We start from the raw sequence: 22,995 nt of genomic DNA on the forward strand, positions 1-22,995 counted from the left end.
GCCACGTGAAAGCAGAGGACAGGGGAGGACGCTGCACACCCACAGGGCCAAGGGCTGTGGCAACCACCAGAAGCCTGGAAGCTGCAAGGGAGGATCCTACAGTTTTAGGGGAAGCTTAGTTCTGTCCACACCTTGATTTCAGGCTGAGGCTAGTCTTGGACGTGTGATCCTCCTGCCTCAGCCTCCCAAGTACTGGGACTACAGGTGTCCACCGCAGCACCTGGCTGGAACTGTTAAGATTTTAGGGACTTCTGGAGATGGACTAAATGCATTTTGCATTATGAGTTGGGCATGAGCCTTTGGGGGCCAGAGGCCGGATGCTATAATTTGTTTTTGTTTTTGCTAAATGTAACATTAAGTTTATTTACTTATTTATTTTTCATTTTTTATTGGTACATTGTAGTCATACATCTTAATGGTGTACAAATAGTAGAGTCCTACATGCACACATCACTTACTTATCTAGAATTCTCCCAAAGGCTCCTATGCTGAAGGTTTGGCACCGACCGGTGCTATGGGAAGATGATGGAGACTTTGAGGGAGGCTAAGTGAAGGGGGCTGGTCAGTGGGTGTGTACGTGTGCACTAGAAGGATGTGTCTTCTCTCTGGCTACTTGCGTTCTTTCTCTGCTTCCAGACATCAAGAGGTGAACGGATTTGTTCCTTCACATGCCACCCACCAGGATGCTCTGCTTAACCACAGGCCCAGAGGCAATGGAGTCAAATGACCAGGGACCAAAACCTCTAAATGGCAAGTCAAAATAAGTTGTTCCTGCTGGGCATGGTGGCACACGTTTGTAATCCCCGCACTCGGGAGGCTGAGACAGGAGGATCGCACGGGTTCGAAGCCAACCTCAGCTACTTAGTGAGGAGGCTTTCAGCAACTTAAGTGAGACCCTGTTTCCAAATAAAATATTAAAAAAAAAAGGTCTGGGAGTATAGCCTGGAGGTAGAAAGCCTCTGGGTTCCACCTTCAGTACCACCAAAATAATAATAATAATAATAATAATAATAATAATAATAATTATTATTATTATTATTAGTTCCTTCTTCAGGTCGTTTTTCTCCTTTATTCTGTCACAGTGGAAGAAAGCAGACTAACAGAGCAATAATCCTCCACCCTCGGATATGCTCACCCTTGACCCCCGGCCCCACACCTTATCACCTCTCCCAGGTGATTTCTGATTAGTCTGGACCATCCTCAGCAAGAAACCTGTCCATTAGGTTTAGCCAACATCCCCCAGCTGTATTCTCGAATACCACTTACCACACGTAAGGACAGGGCCTGAATCTGTTTTTAATTAAGTTATTAAACAGCCACATGAGTGAAAAATAAAGAAATAATTTCAGGAGAGAGATGCGGATGATTTAAACTGGGATGAAAGTGATGTAGGAAAGAAGACAGATGTGAGCTGGGCATGGTTGCACACGCTTGTAGTCCCAGTACTTGGGAGGTTGAGATAGGAGGATCGTATGTTCGAGGCCAGCCTCAGCTACCTGCTGATAATTGCCTCAACTTCATACCTCAGAGTGGACCTGCCTGTAGTTATCAATTTGTAGTTGCCTTTTATAGTAGAGAATTAACAAGCTGGGCATGGTGGCACACTCTTGTAATCCCAGCATTCGGGAGGCTGAGACAGGAGGATCTGGGTTCCCAGACAGCCTCAGCTACTTAGTGAGGCCCTTTGCAACTCATGAAACCCTGTTTCAAAATAAAGAATAAAAAATAGGGCGCGGGTGTAGCTCAGAGGCAGAACGCTCCTGGGCTCCATCCCCATCACCGAAACACACACACACACACACACACACACACACACACACACACACACACACACAAAACAATAACAACAAAAAAAGTGGGTTTGCCCTGTGCTGGGGACAGTCTCCTGTGAGACCGGGCTCAGGCCCCTGCTCTTACCGTGTGTGGCCTGCAGGCGGCGCCGAGCCCCCTCCGCCCAGGCGGGGACCCGGGAGCCCAGCGGCAGGTTGGGGGCCCCTGGCCGGGCGCCCTGCAGGCCCGTCGCGGAGCCAGAGCCCTGCGTGGAGAAGCGGGTCCGCCGCCGCCCCCCAGGCTGCCGCCCGGTGAGCACCCTGCCCCGAGAGGCGGGAGCGATGGTGTCGGGGAAGGATCACAGGAGCGCAGAGGGAGCCCGGGGCAGCCTGTTGAGAGAACCGAACTGAAAGCAAGTTTGCACTGGTCCTCAGGCCAGGCTCCCCGGGCGTCTGCAGGAGGGACGCCCCAGCTCTGAGATCGCAGGCTGCAGGGACCGGCGAGAAGCTACGGATTATGGTGGTTTGGGGCACATTTCATAGGTATCTTTTCTTCCTGTGCAAATGTCAGGGGAGAGCAGATAGCTCCCTAAGAGGGTCCAAGAAGTTCCCAGAGAGGGGATCTCTCTGGACCAGGGAGTTCCTCGACATGCCCGAGGGAAAAGAATTTCGGCAAGAGCCCAAGAGGCATAGAGCTTTGTTTAGGCAAGGGAGACTGAGAGTCATTTGGGAGGATTCACAGCTTCGAAGGAAACTTGGTGAAAGCCGGGTAGGAGAAAGCCTATGAAGGTGACATCTGTTTGGTGATCACAAGATGGCTTATGGTGGTCTGGTCATTTCCAGGACCCTTGACATGGTCTCCGTTGTCTGAGCCGGGTTGTGGTGGTGCACGCCGGTAGACCCAGTGCTTGGGAGGTTGAGACAGGAGGATCGAAGTTTCAAGCCAGCCTCAGCAATTTAGTGAGGCTCTCAGCAACTTATTGAGACCCTATTTACAAACAAGAAATACAATAGATCTGGGGGTATAGCCTAGAAATAGAGAACCCCTGAGTTCAATCCCAGTCACACACACACACACACACACACACACACACACACACACACACACACACACACTGGAAAGACACTTATTAATAGGTTCCTCGAGATGTCATATCTCTCTTGCTTAAACTATTAATCCAGGTGGTTTGTTAACAATGCACAAGGTACAAGGTAATTATCATAGGTGGGTGAGATTTGTGGTTAATGTTAAGATTTACAGATTTTAGCCTGGAGTGGTGATGCACGCTTGTAATCCCAGCACTGGGGAGGCTGAGATCGGAGGATCGTGGTTCGTGGACATCCTCAGCTACTTAGTGAGGCCCTGTTTCAAAATAAAGAATAAAAAATAGGGCATGGGGTGTAGCTCGGAGGTCAAATGCCTCTGGTTTCCATCATCCAGGCTGGCAAAAAAAAAAAAAAGAAAGAAATAAAGAAAGAAAGGAAAAGAAAAAAAAAGAAAAAAAGAAAAAGAAAAAAGAAAAAGATTTACAGATTTCCCAGGAGACTGGAGAGAGACTGGTTGCGGGACTGACCCTTCTGAAAAAGTATGCAGAACTTTGGAATGAAATTTTTACTTTGTCTTCCTTTAGGTCTCTGTTCCATCTTTTATTTTTCTCTCCTACCTCACAGGCACTTAGGCACTGAGGAATGAGCGGTTAGTTTGGAGGCAGGGGCATCTACACTCCTCATATCAGACTCACATCCTGTATAAACATCCTTGCCTTGCCTTGGGGTCAGGGTGAGTCTGACAGGTGTTAAGAGAAGGCATGGAGGAGGAAGGAAACACAAATTCTGCTGAGGAAAAGTTTCAAAGTCCCTGGAGTTTGCTTTTAGCCCTTTGCAGGGGTCCCAACAGTATCAATTTTTAAAATTTAGTTTATCCTTGGAGGTTCTCTGATAAAGGCATCCTGGCTTTAATAATGCCTTTGGTGTTTTGAGATCCTTAGAGCATTTGAGAGAGTGAGCGAGTGGGAAGGACGCTTAACATACTTTTGATGGCTCATGGGCTGTGGGTTAAGGTCCTGAAGTGCATTTACCCCTTGGGGTGAGTGCTGAACTGTCTCATTTCCTCCCTCAGAGTATCTACTCCCTTACCTCTAAGGGTGCTCTTTTTTGAGTTACTGGGGATGAAACCCAGGGACGTTCTACCTCTGTGCTATACCCACAGCCCTATTTTGTATTCTCTATTTTGAAACAGGGTCTCACTGAGTTGCAAAGGGCCTCACTGAGTAGCTGAGGCTGTCCGAGAACCGCCATCCTCTTGTCTCAGCCTCCCGAGTAAGCCCAAGAATTGAGAAAGCTGGGGAACTGCTCTTATCCTGGCCTCGGAGGCCCAAGTACTGGCCTTGCCTCACGGAAGGCTCCAATGCCGGCCTCGCTGGCCCCAGCACTGGCCTAACCCCTCAGCAGGCTCTTATCCTGGCCTTGGAGGCCCCAGTACTGGCCTTGCCTCATGGCAGGCTCTGATGCTGGCCTCGCTGGCCCCAGCACTGGCCTAACCCCTCGGCAGGCTCTTATCCTGGTCTCGGAGGCCCCAGTACTGGCCTTGCCTCAAGGCAGACTCCGATTATGGCCTCGCTGGCCCCAGCACCGGCCTAACCCCTTGGCAGGCTCTTATCCTGGCCTCGGAGGCCCAAGTACTGGCCTTGCCTCACGGAAGGCTCCAATGCCGGCCTCGCTGGCCCCAGCACTGGCCTAAACCCTCGGCAGGCTCCGATCACGGCCTTGAAGGCCCCAGCACTGGCCATGCCTCATGGCAGGCTCCGATGCTGGCCTCACCTCATGCAGGCTCCGATGCCGGCCTCGCTGGCCCCAGTACCGGTCTATCCCTTCGGCAGGCTCTTATCCTCGCCTCGGAGGCCCCAGTATCGGCCTTGCATCACGGCAGGCTCCAATGCTGGCCTTGCTTGCCCCAGCACCGGCTTAACCCCTCGGCAGGCTCTTATCCTGGCCTCGGAGGCCCCAGTACCGGCCTTGCCTCAAGGCAGGCTCCGATGCTGGCCTCGCTGGCCCCAGCACCGACCTAACCCCTCCGCAGGCTCTTATCCTGGCCTCAGAGGCCCCAGTACCGGCCTTGCCTCAAGGCAGGCTCCGATCCCAGCCTCAGAGGCCCCAGCACCGGCCTTGCCTCACAGTAGGCTCCGATGCCGGCCGTGCTGGCCCCAGCACCAGCTTAACCCCTCGGCAGGCTCTTATCCTGGCCTCGGAGGCCCAAGTACCGGCCTTGCCTCTCGGCAGGCTCCGATGCCGGCCTTGCTGGCCTGAGTACAGGCCTAACCCCTCGGCAGGCTCGTATCCTGGCCTTGGAAGCCCCAGTACCGACCTTGCCTCACGGCAGGCTCCGATGCTGGCCTCGCTGGTCCTAGCACTGGCCCAACCACTCAGCAGGCTCCGGACCTGACCTCGAAGGCCCCAGCACCAGTCTTGCCTCATGGCAGGCTCCGATGCCGGTCTCGCTGGCCCCAGCATCGGTCTAACCCCTCAGCAGGCTCCAACCCAGCCACAGAGGCCTCAGTACTGGCCTTGCCTCACAGCAAGCTCCGATGTCGGCCACTGGCCCCGGCACCCGCCTAACCCCTCAGCAGCTTCCGATCACTGTCTCTGTGGTTATTATTTCAAAGGTTCCAGGTGTAATGTATCAGATATCTGCCTCCCCTGAGTACTGGCCACTGCCATTGCCACTGCCTCCACCATTTCAAATCCTTGCCAGGCTCTTTTTCCACTCTGAATGTTGTCCAGTGTTCCTAAGCATGCATGACGGTAGCATTCAACATTTGGTGTAATTTCTCCAAAAAAATAAGGTTGGTAGGATCCGGTTTCTGCTTCTCCTGAATACCAGTCTCCACCGCCATCGCGGAGACCTCTTTCAACACTGCCTTTCTCCTTGGTCTCCGCTAAACTCTCTCCTTACAGGTGATGTCTGAGATTCTTAACAATATAGAGAAATAGCTGTCCTCCTTCACGGGGAATTTTTCCATCACTTCCAGTGCATTTAGATAAGTTTTGTCTGCATCTCCAGTGTCCTGGCATCCATAATGGCTTTCTTAACTCCTCTCCGATATTTTTCTTTTTTTTTCTGTTCCTTTTTTTTTTTTAAATAAGAAAAGACAGTATATGTGGTTTGAGGAGGTAGTGGGATCAGGCACTCACTCAGTAGCACTGTAACCCGGTCGGTTTCCCCATGGGTCCAGAGTGCTCCTCACTACTCCGCCTGGGGCCCAGGGTCCCGCTACCCGGCCCCGGCTGGCATGCTCCACGCGACCCCTGCCTGGAACCCAGGGTACTGAGCCAGGTTTCTCCAGGGGTCTGGCGTGTTACGCGCAGTTCGGCAAGGGGCCCAGAGTCCCGTGACCCAGGACCCGGCTGGCGTGCCCCGCGCGACCCCCGCCCGGAACCCAGCCTCTTACTGGGCCCGGTTTCTCCAGGGGTCTAGCTTGCTACACGCAGTTCGGCCCGGGCCCAGAGTCCCGTGACCCGGGCCCTGGCAGGCGTGACCCGCGCGACCCCCGCCCGGAACCCAGCGTCTTACTGGGCCTGGTTTCTCCAGGGGTCTGGCGTGCTACCTGCTGACAATCTTTTATGTAAGGTGTATTTTGCTATATTTTGTTTGGAAGAATAATTCTGAAATGCTACCATTAACCACTTATTGTTGTTTTTTGAGTAATGGAGTTTTTTTTGCTTTAGCTATGTTTATTTGCTTGATTTTGTCTTTCCAGCAAGGTACTTTCTTTTACAATGATGATGATGATGATGATGATTTTGTAATGTCAGTGAATCCAGAGCAAGTGCTCTACCACTGAGCTACATCTCCAGTCCTGTTCTTAACCTTTAAGCATTCATTTCTCTAAATTGTTCATTTGGATTTCCAGGGAACATGTACAAAGGCAGTTGTTAACTTCTAAGAATTCATGTAATTTCATTGACTGAGATAATTTTGACCTTTTAAATAAAACTTCAAAAATATAGAGAAAATAGACAGCTATAATGATATGATTATGAGATACGTAACATAAGAGAATAATTACTAACAACTTTTGTTGTGGTACTGGGGATTGAGCCAAGGGGCATTCTATCTCCAAGCTACATCCCCAGTCCTATTGTATTTTTATTTTTGAAGCAGGGTCTTGTTACGTTGATGAGAGTCTCACTACTTACTGAGGCTGTTCTTGAACCTCAGATCCTTCTGTCTCAGCCCCCCAAGTACTGGAATTATAAGTGTGCACCACCATGCCTGGCTCTAATAGACCTAGATTTCTCAGTAGTTAGCATCTTATCCCATAATCTTTTTATTATTTATTTATTTATTTATTTGCGGGTCTGGGGACGGAACCCAGGGGCATTCGACCGCTGAGCTACACTCCCTGCCCTATTTTTTATTCTTAATTTTGAAACTGGGTCTCTCTGAGTTGCAAAGAGTCTCACTAAGTAGCTGAGGCTGTCCGCGAACCACGATCCTCTGGGTTTCAGCTTCCCAAATGCTGAGATTATAAGAGTGCGCCACCATGCCCGGCTTATCCCATAATCTTAATAGCCATTTCTTACTGAAGTATTTTAAAGAAAGTTATATCTTACTTTCTCCCTAAAAAGTGATTATGCACCTGTAAAATATAAAGCCAAGAGGCTAGGAGTGTGGTTCAGTGGTATAATATGCTTTTGCAAAGTATGAGGCCCTGGGCTTCATCCCTAGCACCAAATAAATAAGTAAATAAACATAAAAACAAAAGAAAAAGGACATTTGGCTACCTAACTGTAATATTATTATCAATGAACAAAAGTCTTCATGTCATCAGCTCTGTCAAGCCCACATTCATTCATCTTCCTCAGACTGTCTCCAAATTTCTCTTACTGTGCAGTTATTAATGGGATACAGCCAAGGGTCATGAGTAGCCTGTGATTATTATCTCTTTGGAGACTTTGAATTTCAGAATTGTTTTCTGCTTCCTGCCACCCCAAAGCCTTCTAACTCCTCTTGGCACACATGCTGAAATTGACTGGTTGAAAAGATTAAGCCAGTGCTCTGTGGAATATCCCACCTTCTGGATTTGTCTGAAAGGATGAATTGGGAATTCTGTAGTGAGTTAGGAAGTGGGCAGCATCAATTTGGAAAGCTTTCTGTTGATTAAAAGTGTGTTAATGTGGTATATATGGTATTATATATAATATGGCTCCAAGGTCCCCCATTTCTTATAAGTCCACTGGGGACATTTAGTGTAGATAGTTTGTGAAGAGGGGTTTGTTAGGTGACTAATAAATTATTAGAGATGCTTTCCTTTTTACTCTCCTGTATTTATCTCCTGTTTTATCCTGTGATCTCACTCTATCAGGGCCATTTCTGCTCATATTCTAACTTGCTATTTTTTTGTGTGTGGTATTAGGGATTGAACCCAGGGGCATTCCACCTCCTAGCTACACCCCCAGCCCTATTTTTTATTTTTTTATTTTGAAACCGGTTCTCACTGAGTTGCAAAGGGCCTCACTAAGTAGCTGAGGCTGTCCATGAACTGTGATCCTCCTGTCTCAGCCTCCCAAATGCTGGGATTACAAACGTATGCCACCATGCTCAGCTTCTAACTCGCTATTCATTTATTTATTTTTTGTGGTACTAGGGGTTGAACCCAGACACATTCTACCTCTGAGCCAAACCCAGCCCCACTTTTTATTCTTTATTTTGAAGCAGGATCTCACTATGTTGCAAAGGGCCTTAGTAGCTAAGGTTGGCTGTGATTCTACGATCCTCCTGTCTCAGCCTCCCAAGTGCTGGGATTACAAGTGTGTGCCGCCACACCCAGTTTTAACTTACTATTTTAAACTCTATATTTGACAGGATAAGGAACCTATAGAACCATTAAAAGCATGGACTTCATCTCAGGTTACACACTTGGTAGTTTTGCCCAGTGCATCTGGTAAAGGGAAACTGACTCCTTCTCCCAGGTATTCCTTTACTTGCTATTGTGCAGAGTGAGAATCAAGAGCTAATATGTCTCTAGCAGGACGGGCTGAATGATAGTGATCATGGTTGTTCCTGTTGATAATGACAGTGATTTGCGTTTTAGGTTGGAACTCAGTTTATCCGTGGTGTGTCTGGGGGAGAAAGGAAAAGGACTAGCATCGCAATGGAGCTGATCACTGATCCTTCCATCTTGTTCCTGGATGAGCCCACAACTGGCTTAGACTTAAGCACAGCAAATGCTGTCTTTTTACTCTTGAAAAGGTGAGTGCAAGTGCATTATGAACATTGCTCTCTCTTTTCTTTCCTTTTTTCTTTTCTTTCTTTCTTTTTTTTGTGGTACTGGGAACAGAACCCAGGGGCATTTTACCTTCGAGCTACACCCCCAGCCTTATTTGTAATTCTTTATTTTTTGAAACAGGGCCTAACTAAGTTGGGAAGAGCCTCAGTAAGTAGCTGAGGCTGGCTGCGAACCTGGATCCTCCTGTTTCAGCCTCCCAAGTACTAAGATTACAAGTATACACCACCATGCCTGGCTATTTCTTTCTTACTTTTCTGTGTGTGTGTGTGTGTGTGTGTGTGTGTGTGTGTGTGTGTGTGTTGATTGAACCCAGGAATATTCTGCCAGGCTACACCTCCAGCCATATTTTATTTTTTATTTGGAAACAGGGTTTCACTAAGTTGCTGCTAGCCTTGCTCCTACAATCCTCCTGTCTCAACCTCCCCAAAACTCGGCTTAGAGTTCTGTTATTTATTTAACATCTGATCACTTCTTGTACCTGGTATTCTTGGTACAGGGGATTCAGAAGTGAATGGCAAAATTTCTTCCTTCTTTGTTAGAGGGAAGCAACCAGTGAACATCAAAGTGTTGTCAAGCAAGATGAAACAAGAGCTCAGGAAGGAAGGCTGTGGGGGTGGGGAGCTGGTGGAAACAGCAGGGGGTTCAGAGAAGAGCTCAAGTGTGTACCTGCTAGCTGGGAGAGAGGGAGTGAAGCCTGCTCTCCCTGGCAGAAGAGACCTCTAGCTGGAAGGAGCAGGCAGTGGTCCCAAGGCAGAGCATGCCTGAGGTGTGTGGGACATCAGAGACTCCAGAGGGGCAAGGACCTAGTGAGTTGAGGAGAATGGGAGTGGCTACTATCATCACTCCACCACTGCCCGCGGTTTAGAGGCAAAAATTACTTTCCATCCATCCCTGGAGGCTGAACATGGAGGTCGAGGTATCCACGGGTGTTTCTTCCCAGGCCTGTCTCACTGGCCTATGGTTGGCCACCCTCTCCCTTTGTGCCCATGTCCTAATCTCCTCTTAAGTGGACATCTGCTCAGTGATACTTTTGTTATTCATGACCTCTTGAAGATTGTCTTCAAATGTAGCCCCATTCTGAGGCCGTGGGGTTAGGACTTAAGCCTGTGAGTTCTGGGGAGGCCAGGGTTCAGTCATCACAGTTAGAATTGACACAAGCTGCGCTGAGTTGGTGGCAGCTACACAGACCTCGCAGGCTGCTGTGAGAAGTGGGTCCTTTTCTGTCACTGAGGACCATGGAGGGATCCTGAGAGTGTCAGAGCAGTGCTGTGGCTGTGGGGAGGCTGTGCAGCTGGGTAGGTTGAGAGCAGATACAGGAAGGAGCCATGAGGGTCTTGGGGCTGGAGTAGGATACCCACGGGGAGCTGGAGCAGGGATCCTGTGCAATTTTCAAGGCAAAATTAACTGGAAGGGCCCGGGAACTGGACCTGGGCTGTGAGGACCGAGACATGCACTCCTGAGGAGTGGGCCTCAACTAGCAGAGGAATGAAGCCAAAACAATGACATCTCCTTTATCAAGAAAGGAGACTGTGGCAGGAATGATTATAGGAGAAATTTCAAAAGTTTAGTTTTGAACAACTTCTCAAAAATGAATAAAAATAACCTCAAGCAGACAGGGCAGCTCCAAGAGCAAAGCAGAGAACTCTCTCTGCCCTCGCTTGGCTCCCCACCTTTGACACACTCTGCTGGCTTTGCTGCCCCCCATTTCAGCCTTGCATAGGTTTCTTCCAGCTTGATGCTCGGCACCCCTAAACACTGCTTAGTGAACACTTGTAGGAGCGAGGACACCCCATCGCATCAGCCTTCCAGTGAGGAGGACCATGAGGATGGCTTCCCAACCATGGAGTCCTCAGACTCCAGTCAAACATCACCAGTTTCCAGGCTGTCGCTCTTCTGTCTCAGGATCCTTTGCAGAAACATATCTTTTCTAGTTTTTTTTTTTTTCCTAATCTGTAACACCTCCTCAGTCTTTCCCTTGTGAGTGTGTCCTTGCACGTCCCAGTCCATGTCCTGGGGTGGCCTTAGCTGGATCACTGTGTGCCAGGTATTGACTGGGGCCAGGAGCTGCTGCTGTGTGCTCCTGGGTGCCACACCTGGGCCTGCACCCCAACAGGTGGTGTGAACCTCCATCATCTCACCTGTTACTGGGTGAGATGATGAGATGCTGGGCTGCTCTGCTGCGAAGGACTCCTTCCCTTTTGTACTTGATTAGCATTTTGTTGGGGGGAGACAATGGTGTGTTGTGGGGCTGTCCCATTCCTCATCTCTCCCACCAGCTTTAGTGTGCTAATAGCTCCTGCTCGGTCTCGGGGTGGCTGCCTAACACGCAATGCTGGACATTCCATGAAAGGAAGAGTTCCCTCCTCTCCTATTCAGTTCCCATTTTGTACAATAGGTGATAATCTGTTAGTCACTATGTAATGATCTGATTAACCCTGCTTGGCCAGTGGAAGCCACTTCAATGTGCCTTTTTTTTTTTTTTGACATCTCCCTAATCATTCTTCAAAAATTCTTTACTTTCTGGTTACTCGGATGTTCCAGTCTTGCTTTGTACTGTGCCTGGATGAGCTGTTTCTGCGAGGAATAATCTAGTTGTGTAGTGTGCTCACTGCTCTTGGAGTAGCTTTGCTTCTAGATGTTTTATAGACCTAGGAAAAACACATTACACACACACACACACACACACACACACACACACACACAGGTAATATATAGATAGCTGGGCTTGGTGGTATATACCTGTAATCCTAGTATGTAGGAGGCTGTGACAGAAGGATCACAAGTTTGAGGACAGCTTCAACAAGTTAGCAAGATCTTGTTTCCAGATAAAAAATAAAATAGGAGCTGGGCGTGGTGGTGCACACTTGTAATCTCCATACCTGGGAGGCTGAGATGGGAGGATCTGGGTACTTCGTGAGGCCCTCTGCAACTTAGTGAGACACTATTTCAAAGTAAAGAATAAAAAATTTGGCTGGGGATATATGAAGGTATAATGCTCCTGGGTTCCATCCCAACACCCCAAATATAAATAAATAAGTAAGTAAATAAATAAATAAATAAATAAATAAATAAATAAATAAATAAAAATAGGGCTAGGGTATGTGTAGTGTGCCCCGGACTTCAATACCTAGCAGTATGCCCCTCAATTCAATCCCCAACACCACAAAAAAGAAAAAAACACCAAACAAACCAAACCCAGAGTTTATAGTAATATTTTGTCTCCAATCTTAGACCTCCAACTTATTTTGAGTCTTTGCTGTTTCTAGTTTTTATACGTAACATCATACAGTGAAAGATTCAACTACCATTTTATCAATATATTTGTTCATTTTCTCAGTCAACTAGTTGAATTGTTTAGTCCAACTAGTCTCCAAATTCTCTGGCCTCTGCCTCTGTCCATCACCCTTGGAAACTCCTGTCTCATTTTCTAAGCTGCCAAACACAGTAGCTTCCTGACTTCCCCTCTCTGTCACTGCCTTGCTTTCTCTGTTGCCCACGGTCTTGTGGGCAAGACTTTATTTTAGGAGGGAAGAATCAGAAAGATGATGGGGTTTTAGATGCTGTAAGGCTAGGATGTCCGCTGCACATAAAGACACCAGGCTATGGATCGGTTAAGGTTTTGTTACGAATATATCCATGACATTTTTATTACCTTTAACTCTGTTAAGAGTGTTCATTAGAAAATGATGGCTGACTGGTGCAGACTCTCATGACTATTTCCTTTGTTCTGTCTGGTGTAGTACACAAGCATCTGGCCTCACGCAGAGCGTTCTGCTCAGTTCTTTTCAAGCACCACTGTGCAGACTTATCACCTGGCGTCTGGTTAAAGTGCAGAGCCTCTTCCATAGGCCTGAAGTAGAGTCCAGGATTCTCCACAGGAGATTCTAAGAGGAGATACTGACACTGACGCCCCTGCCCCTCACACCGCACTCTGAGCGGCAGGGCCTTCATGCTGTCCCACATCCCGCTCCAGGTCCTTGCCAGCTCCCTGCTTCCTACCCAGTAAAGTTCCAGTCTGAGTGAAGGATTCATCATGGGCCTGTTTTTCTGCAGTCTCTTAATGAAATTCTTCACTCAACACCAACACACACACACGCGCAGGCACACACACACACACACACAAACACACGCACAATCGCACACTCCTTTCTCTGTAGATTGAGCTTCTGATAGTTTTCCAAATAGACTGTTTAGTTTCACACTTTGCTCACCTTGTTCTTACACCTTGAATACCTTTTCCTTCTTTCACTCCTGTTGGACCTTTTGACATTCTATTTATTATCCTCAGATTGGCCTATAATTCTTCTATTTTGCTGCAAGGAGCCCTTAGATATTTATATCTCACACTGTATTGAAAGTATTGATCTTCTGGCCTGATTTTCTTTGAGGGTGCACACCCTTGGACACATGCTGATGAATAGTAGGTGCTATCAAATGCTTACAATAGTTATTTTTCTCATAAGTTGTTTTTTTTTCCCAGTACTGGTTATGGAACCCAGGGGCATTATACCTATGAGCTACACATCTAACCCTATTTTTTAGACTTTTTATTTTTGAAACAGGGTCTCACTGAGTTGTGAAGGGGCTCACTAAGTAGCTGAGGCTGTTCATGAACTGTGATCCTCTTGTTTCTGCTTCCCGAACACTCATAAGATTCTTAATAAGTTGTTTTTTTGGTTGTTGTTTTTTGTTTTGGCAGGTCTAGGGATGAAACCCAGGGGTATTTGACCCCCAAGCTACACCTCCTGTCCTATTTTTTATTCTTTATTTTGAAACAGGATCTCACTAAATTATGGAGGGCCTCACTAAGTATCTGAGACCTTCTGAGTACTTTGAGCCTCCTGTCTCAGCCTCCCAAATGCTGAGATTACAAGTGTGCACCACCACATCCGGCTAATAACAATTTTGAAAAGTGATTTTAACCTTTGACTCCTCTGTTCATAGCAATAACCCCTGTGAATAGATAGTTTAACATTGTTAATGCCATGGAATGACACCAGAAATCAAAACCCAACTTTGCCTAGGAACTGTGGCCCCTTGGCCACTTTCTTGACCTTTAAGCCTGATCGGTAAAAAGGAGGAAAAATTTTGAAACTACCTTACACTGGCAGTGAAAATTGAAATCAAATGATCTCTAAAGCATTTAGCAAAGGCATAACAAGTCCTTAGTAATAGTAATTGTATTATCAGGGAGGAAGAATAAAAACCAATTCCTAAAGAACCAGAAGACTTAGGTGATCAATGAGAATTGGACACATGACCATTCTCTTAATTTCTGTCTGTAAGTGGTTTCCAAATTTAACTGTACATACAGATACTTGGGATACTTGATAATATGAGTTCCTTGTACCTATTCCCAGAGAGTTTAATTCAGTGTGTTGGAAGATTGCCCAGAAATCTGCATGATCAGTAAACATTCTCCTCTCCTCTCCTTTTCTTTCCTTTTTGAATTCAACTCAGAATCTTATACATTCTAAGAATAACCTCTACCGCTGAGCTTTACTACCAGTTAGTTGCCCTAGTCTTTTTAAGAAAATATCAACTTTAGGTTCCCCACCTAACAAATAGATCATGTAAGATGACATGAGACGTTAGTAAGAGAAAATTAAGTTGAACTGAAAACAAATGATGTAACAGCAAGAATAAATAAAATACTTTATCAAGAATTGCAGAGTTTAGATGTTTAATGACATTTTTAATTTGATTTGTCTTCTAATGTAGGATGTCTAAACATGGACAAACAATCATCTTCTCTATTCATCAGCCTCGATATTCTATCTTCAAGCTGTTCGATAGTCTTACCTTATTGGCCGCAGGAAAACTAATGTTCCATGGGCCCGCACAGGAGGCCTTGGAGAACTTCTCATCAGCAGGTGTGGTTGCCTTTCTCATGCAGTAGATCCTTCACTCCTAGAACCCTGGGAGGGAGCAGAGAGGGTCAGCAGTTGTGCTGTGCTCTTTGGCTTTTGCATAAATGTACCTTGGGTTCCATAGCTCTAAACCATCTTTGGTCAGTTCAGTGCCAGAATTTTTCTTTACTTTACAGAACTTGCTTCCTGGTTATGTGTCTTTCCTTTTGCTGTTTAATTTGAGTATGCATGTGTGCATGTATGTGTATGTGTACATGTGCGTGAGCATGTGTGTGTGTGTGTGTGTGTGTTTGCGCGCGCGTGTGTGTGTGTGTGTGTGTGTGTGTGTGTGAGTGTACTGAGAATATGTTTGTTTTACTTCCCAGTTAAGGTGCCTTTTCCTTGAAAGTTCAGTAATAAATGTGTTGGTTTCACAAGCCAAATTCACAAACCCAAATACAGTTTTAAATATTCACTAGATATCTTTTAAAAAAGTTTTTTTAATGTCTGTCATTTACGGGAGTATAGCCCCGAGGTGTCTAGGAACCCCACTACCGCCAAAAATAAATAATAAATAAATAAATAAATAATGAAGTAGCCGGGCATGGTGGCACATACTTGTAATCCCAGCACATGGGAGGCTGAGACAGGAGGATCACACAGGTTCTAATCCTGCCTCAGCTACTTAGTGAGGCTCTCAGCAACTCACTGAGACCCTATTTCCAAATAAAATAGAAAATAATTAAGGGAGTGTAGTCCAGAGGTAGAAAACCTCTGGATTCCATTCTTGGTACCACAAAAAAATAAAAAATAAAAATAATCAAGTATATGTGGGTCTGGGGCACCCAGGGGAGATGAACTTAAGAGTTAGACTTCAGGCCAATTTTAGATGTTTGTGCTACAAGAAGCTGAGGTCAGACTCAGGTATGCTGTGAAGGTCACATTCCCTTGAGGATGCTGCTCTAGGGATTTCTCCTTTATTTGGAATTATGGCAGCCTTTGGACCTCTGAGTTTAGAATGCGGAAAGTAATAATTTCTAACATGCATAGCACTGAACAGTTAATTTTTTTTTCTTGGACCCAGATTTAGATATTTGAAGAAGTCCTGATAAACACCACACCATATATATTGGTAGCTGGTTGGGTCTTATTATTTAGGCAGGGTAATGACAAATGTAGTATGTTCCAAAGAGTCCAAGATTAGTTTGGAATATTTTTTGTTGTTAATGAAATATATAAGAGGAAAGGATAAATTAGGGGGGAAAAGATCAAAAAGACGAGGGAGAAGTTATTAGATTCTCCCTTCCCTCACCTCCCCTTCCTCTCCCTAAGTATGTGAGTCCCCTTTTTTTCTCCCAAGACCATGAAGTTGTAATTTTAGGTTGCTTTCTTTCATAGGTTACCGCTGTGAGCCCTACAATAACCCTGCAGACTTCTTCCTGGACATCATTAATGGAGACTCCTCTGCTGTGGTATTAAACAGCGAAGACCATGATGGTATGTGTGTCTTGTGGAGTCAAAGATTTAGTTGAAGATGAGCAAAGTGGTGACTCATTAAAACATGGTGCTGTGTCATTCCACAGCAAATTCATATTTTAATATCTGGATAGTATGCCATCCCATCTCCCTAATGCCACATTTATTTATCATATTTAAACCTTAATGTTGAAATGCCAGTATTTTGCTCTACGTTTTCCCCTCCTCAGAACTCTCATTTCTCTAAGTTTTAGAATATCTATTGTTATGCTCAGACCACTCAATCTGCAAGTTATGTAGACATCCTTTTTTTTTTTTTTTTAGGTACTGGGGATGGAACCCAGGAGCAGTCTACCTCTGGGCAACACCCCCAGCCCAGCCCCATTTTTTTTTTTTAATTTTGAAACAGGGTCTCACTGAGTTGTAACGGGCCTCACTAAGTAGCTGAGGTTGGCTTCAAACCTGCACAGACCTCCTGTCTCAGCCTTTCAAGTGCTGGGATTGCAAGTGTGCGCCACCACGCCCGGCTGCAAATATCTTAATTTATCAATCGGAATAGTTTTTGAGGAAAATAATTGTTTAAGCTTTACCAAGCAAAAAAATAAAAAGGCTTTGTGCAATTACAGTTATGAATATTCTGATTCTAGTCAAGAGAAGACAGGCTTAGTTGTTAATGAGTATTGCAAGTGGTTTTTTTAGTTAATTTCATTGATGAGTATTTATATAATACAGTCAGTTGTAAGGGGAATTTCCATTAAACATAAATACCATTGTTTATAGTGCTTCTGTGTGTGTGTGTGTGTGTGTGTGTGTGTGTGTGTGTGTGTGCGCGTGTGTGAGAGAGAGTGAGAAAGAGAGAGAGCGAGAGAGAGAGTGAGAGAGAGAGTGAGAGAGAGAGAGAGACAGACAGACAGACAGACAGACACCCAGGGGCATTTTACCTCTGAACTTTACCCGCAGGTCTATTTTTAATTTTAAGTTGCTGAGGGCCTCACTAATGTGGGAAGCTATTAAGGTTTTCCCCTAAAAGAATATTTCTGACTCAAGTGACTGTCCTTTGCCCAGAGTCAACAAGGTTTGGGGTCATAGAATGTTCAATGTAAAAGTTCTGAGAGAAGATCAGGTGGTGATGGCACAAGGAAATTGATTGACCTGCAACTGTATAAATACCTCAAGAGAAATAAACCCGTTGTTGGCCCAATAGGGAATATTGGCCCAGGATCGGGGGTCAGCCAGTAGGAAATATTGACCAAGGAGCAAGCAGGGATCGGCCAATAGAGGTATCAATTCAAGGAGTAGGGTGGCGTTCCCCCCACGTTAGAATTAACAATTCTTGGAATCAAATTCTTGAGAGTTAAAATCTTTTATCCTCATGCCTCTCTTTGGAACCCGGCTGGCTCCAGCACACTAAGTTGCTGAGGCTCTCCTTAAACCTGCAATCCTCCTGTCTCAGACTCCCAAGGACTGGAATTAAAGGCATGTGCCATCATGCTGGGTTCTTTATAGTATCTTTAAAATAAGAAACATAAAGCCGGCATGGTGGCGCATGCTTGTAATCCCTGTGCTTGGGAGGTGGAAACTGGAGGATCGCGCAGGTTCGAAGCCAGATGTGCTGGCTTAAGAGACCCTGTTTCCAAATAAAAATACATAAAAATAGGTCTGGGAGTGTAACCGGAGGTAGAAGGTTTTCCAGGAACCCCAGTACCACCAAATAAATAAACAAATAAATAAATAAATAAATAAATAACAGAGGAGTTTATACATTTGAACATAATAGAAAAGTAAAATCCAGATTTTTATGTTAAGAATTATAGATATATATGGTAAGAAGTTTATTTTAAGAATTTGGGCCCAAAACATTGTGAGAAGTTCAGCTCAATTGTGTTTTTCTAATGTCTAAAGAAGGGAAAAACTATTTTACCTTCAAGCTTTATATAACACCTCAGTGTTACCTAAAAGAAGGGGGGAAATCACGGAAAACTGGGTTAAATCATCTGTTATCTGTTAATAATGTTTCCTTTCTTTGTCGACTTTTATTCCAAAGCCTATGATCAGATTGAAGACCTTGCCAAAAAAGAAAAGACAATCATAGAAAACTTAGCTGAGTTTTACGCCAACTCCTCTTTCTACAGAGAAACAAAAGATAGTTTAGAGCAACTCTCGATTGGTCAGAAAAAGAAGAAGAGCTTTACCTCCAAGGACATTGCCTATCCCACCTCCTTCTGTCACCAACTCAGATGGATTACCAGGCGCTCATTCAAAAATCTACTCGGTAATCCTCAGGCTTCTATAGCTCAGGTAACCTGACAGATTTTTCTTTTTAAATTGTGCTGTGGACTTCTCATAGGGGAGCATTTTGGTTTTGCTGTGCTCTGCTCTAGGATTATGTTCATCTACTCATCCTTCTGTTTTTTTTTTTTTTTCCAATGTGGGATATAGAAACACTCAATGAAACGTGTGAAACACAACTGAATTATTACTCATATAAACCTTTTTTAGTGTTTTCTTGGGCTACCTATCTCAGAATTTTTATGGTTTAAACATATTATAATGGAAGCCGGGCGTGGTGGCGCATGCTTGTAATCCCAGTACTTGGGAGGCTGAGACAGGAGGATCGCACAGTTTCGAAGCCAGCCTCAGCTACTTAGTGAGGCTCTCAGTAACTTGGTGAGACCCTGTTTCCAAATAAAGTATGAAATAGGTCTGGGAGCATAGCCCAGAGGTAGAAAGCCCCTGGGTTCCACCCCCAGTATTACCAAATAAATAAATAAAAATAAAAATGAACATATTATAATGGAAAATCATAGTCGAATTTTCTAAGTAAGACCATGACAGCCATATATGGGATTTTCTCGTAGCTGTCCACTGTTGTTCATTGATTCATTCCAGAAGTTCAACCCAACATCATGAGACTCTAGTACAGGCATGAACAAAAGGAGAAAAACAGAAATCTCTGCTCTATTACCTTATTTTCTTATGAGGAGAGGGATAACTGAATAAAGAAAAAAAATAGCATGTCAGGTGGCAGAAAGGGTTATGCAGAAAGATTAAGAAGAGGAGGGATGGAGAGGGGAGAGAAAGGTAGGGAGAAGAAAGTTGATTTGCAGTTGAAATCAGGTGGTGAGGGAACTAAACTACCTGAAGGTAATTTAATTGTATTGTCTGAAAATAGATTTGATGTAATTTGGAAACACCTCAGGTAAGTTAGATTCATCAACCTTTGTTCTATAGTGAGATGATGGAATGAGTCCATTCTTCAGTGTGATTTCTGCATTAGGTTTTACTCCTTAACTCTGAAAGTGGTTTGTAAATGTATTATCCAAGACTTATGTGTGGTAGCTCTGGACGGGGCATGATTAGCGCAAGCTTCTGGCACTCCACTAGCACTGTGGCCTGTTTTGGTCCTAGGCTTCCTTATGATGCAAACATGCCTCCGGGTGCACTCCAGCCCACTTACCTCATCAGTGGACTCGGCACCACAACAGGAATTCCAGCGATGTTCAGAGAAGTAGCCTTCTCTAGATTAAGGGGAATTCCCGAGCTTATGGGACAAGTCTTGTTGAGGTTTGCGAATACTTGATTGTTAGTGTAGGAACAGGCAAACCTTTTTTGATAAAGAGCCATATGGCAGGTATTTTAGCCTTTGCAGACCATACATGGTCTTTGTCTTAGATAGCCAACCCTGCTATCTTAGTGTGAAAGCAGCCATGGCTCATACATGAACACATGAACCTGCCTGTGTTCTAGTAAAACTTTATTCCTGGACACTGAAGTATGAATTTCATGTTGTAAGAAATGTTATTCTGTGTCTCTTTGCTCCCAGGTATTAAAAATTGATCAAAACCATTCTTGTTTATAGGCTTAACAAAAACACAAGTCTGGTCCTGTTTGCCCTGTGGGCCATAGTTTATTGACCCTTGGCATGGGGTCCTTAATCTTATATGTTTTTTATATCTCTTAAGTTTTGGATATGGAGTGTTAAATGGAACGTTAAAATTCCTTATGGTGCCAGGCGTGGTGGTACACACCTGTAATACCAAACTTGGGAGGCTGAGATAAGAGGCTTACAGGTTTGAGGATAGTCTCAGCAAGTAGTAAGACTCTCATCAACCTAGTAAGACCCTGTTTTAAAATAAAAATAAGAACAAAAATAGGTTTGGGGGTATAGCTCAGAGGTCATCTGCTCCATTGTGCAATGTTTGCCTGGTGTTTTTTGCTCTCTTTGTGCAAGAAAGTAATAAACATAGACACACCTTGTATAAGCATACTCATGGGACACATAGTTTTGTTAATATATTTGGAAATTGAGTGGAAATACTTTTAGAACTTTGATGGTGTTAGAAAACATCCTAATGATAATACTGATAGTGTTATTATAAGATATCAAGTTTAAATGCAAATGAAAGATGTGGAACTTCTTGTTTAAAAGACTGAATATTGCTGGACGTGGTGGTGCATACTTGTAATCCCAGCATTCAGGAGGTTGAGACTGGAGGATTGTGGTTCGTGGACAGCCTCAGCTACCTAATGAAGTCCTTCACAACTCAGTGAGACCCTGTTTCAAAAATAAAAAAGACTAGCGGGGCGTGGTGGCACGCATTTGTAATCCCTGCCCTTGGGAGGCTGAGATAGGAGGATCGCACAGGTTCGAAGCCAGCCTCAGCTACTTAGTGAGGCTCTCAGCAACTTAGTGAGACCCTGTTTCCAAATAAAATGTAAAAATAGGTCTGGGCATATAGCCCAGAGGTAGAAAGCCCCTGGGTTCCACCCCCAGTACCACCATAAATAAATAAATAAATAAATAAATAAATAAATAAATAAGACTAAAACAATAGGGCCGGAGGTTTAGCTCGGAGGTTCAGTGCCCCTGGGTTCCATCCTGGTACCGCAAAATAAAAAAAAAAAAAGACTGAATATTCTTAAAAGTTATACTGTATGTATGAAAGTATATCTTCTCATATACTTGTGCATGTTGCATGTTGATAGAGTCCTAAGTATTTATTTTGGAACTTGAGCTGTTGAAATAGAGTATATCCTGTGGACAGGGAAAATATGACAGGGTAATAGATTTGTCCACCCCCTAATTTTTGCCTAATTAGCAAAGGGATGTTTTTTCTTCCTCTTTTTGAATGCTTTTATTGGTGGCAATGGGATTTTTAAGGATATCTCCTAAGTTAAATATTTACGTAATATCCTTTTTGGAATAAGGTTTCACAAAATATTTTTTTTTTCAGATCATGGTTTTGTTTTTCTCCTTTGGCTTGCGTCATCCAAAAATGACCTTCACAGGTTCCTTCATGTCTTGGTACTGTTGTAGTATTGAAATTTTCTTTATAAACTTTGAAATTTCCAAGATATATGGTAGGGATCATTTTTGTTCTATGGATTACAATTTCTCTTACTTTGATAACTACCTTATGAATGATAATAAGTGGAATTCTTCAAATACATTATATCAAAATGTAACCCTTAAGCCATTGCTAATTGAAGCATTCTTAAGAGACTTTTCATCCCCAAACCCCAAGTGCTATTGGTGCAGTCTCCTTGAGAGCCAGCCCCATAGGCTGAGCAGGGGAAAGTAGGTGAGGGTGGGGAGGAGCTGGCAGCTCGGGTGCAGGGTGTTGACCCAGGTCTCACTGGCTGAGGTTGGAGAAGCAGTGACAGAGGAGACAGGTGATGGAAGCACTCAGTGTTCCCAGAGGCAGCTGGTTGCGTGCTTTATGACAGTGACAGGGCACTTTCCCATGTAGGCAGGGACTTCCCAGATATCAGCGTGGTCCTGCCCACGCCTACTTCCTCAGCACGCATTATTCCATTGTCTGAATTGGCGTGTGTGCTTTTAAATTTTTTATTTACTTTTTAATATTAAGAGTAAAGACACCCTGTTTTCACTTGAACGTCTTGAAATATGAAATTGTGCGTGTTTACCGGCACAAACCTTGAGAGTTCAATTCAGGTCAAAACTCTTTGCCACTTGGACTTTATCCCCCAAATGATTTCCCCGGGAACCTGCAATGTTCTGTTACCTTGTGGGCTAAGTACCTGAATGGGCCCTGACTCAGCAGTGCATGGTGGACACTGGGAGCAATCTTAGCATGTCCACTAGTCTGCTCTGTTGTCTTTTCAGTTCCCCAAACAATAGATAGCTTGATTTTCAATTTGATTTAGAAAGCAGTGCAATAATGTATACCGGACTCTGGCAAGACAATTTAAAGTGTTTGTCTCAATGGAGAGATCTGATTATGTAGCAGTGTATCTCATAATAACAAATGATACATAAAAGAAATAAAATTAATGGTACATAGATTGTTTTTACCTCTAATTGAAACTTTTATTTTCACTTTTCTTTTTGAAAAGATCATTGTTATATTCATACTGGCACTAGCTATAGGTGCCATTTACTTTGGGCTAGAAAATAATCCTGCTGGAATCCAGAACAGGTAAGTCAATTTGGATTTTGATTTTGAGAAACTGATGTTACTTTGTATAAGCTTATAGATATGTCTGTTTTATTGTGGAGTAGAATGAATGAGTGAGTCGAAAACTGAATGGAAGAGTTGTTTTTCTCTTTTATGTCTATTGATAAACTATGTAAAGCATAAAACTTAACTT

At 44.4% G+C, this 22,995-nt stretch overlaps 1 protein-coding gene across 1 annotated transcript in view; it reads left to right on the plus strand.

Annotated features, from left to right (window-relative positions):
- LOC308264059 (broad substrate specificity ATP-binding cassette transporter ABCG2-like) overlaps positions 1-22,995 on the plus strand; it is a gene marked incomplete at both ends in the record, with an annotated part of 99,467 nt that overhangs the window by 66,232 nt on the left and 10,240 nt on the right. Inside the window, 5 exons of the mRNA XM_080697202.1 lie at positions 8,864-9,021; positions 14,780-14,931; positions 16,306-16,404; positions 18,428-18,681; positions 22,741-22,823. Coding sequence (XP_080553328.1) covers positions 8,864-9,021; positions 14,780-14,931; positions 16,306-16,404; positions 18,428-18,681; positions 22,741-22,823 — 746 coding nt within the window. The remainder of the gene's footprint in view (positions 1-8,863; positions 9,022-14,779; positions 14,932-16,305; positions 16,405-18,427; positions 18,682-22,740; positions 22,824-22,995) is intronic.

This window comes from Muscardinus avellanarius, assembly GCF_963383645.1.
Source record: "Muscardinus avellanarius genome assembly, chromosome: 6".
In the NCBI taxonomy this organism is placed as follows: Eukaryota; Metazoa; Chordata; class Mammalia; order Rodentia; family Gliridae; genus Muscardinus; species Muscardinus avellanarius.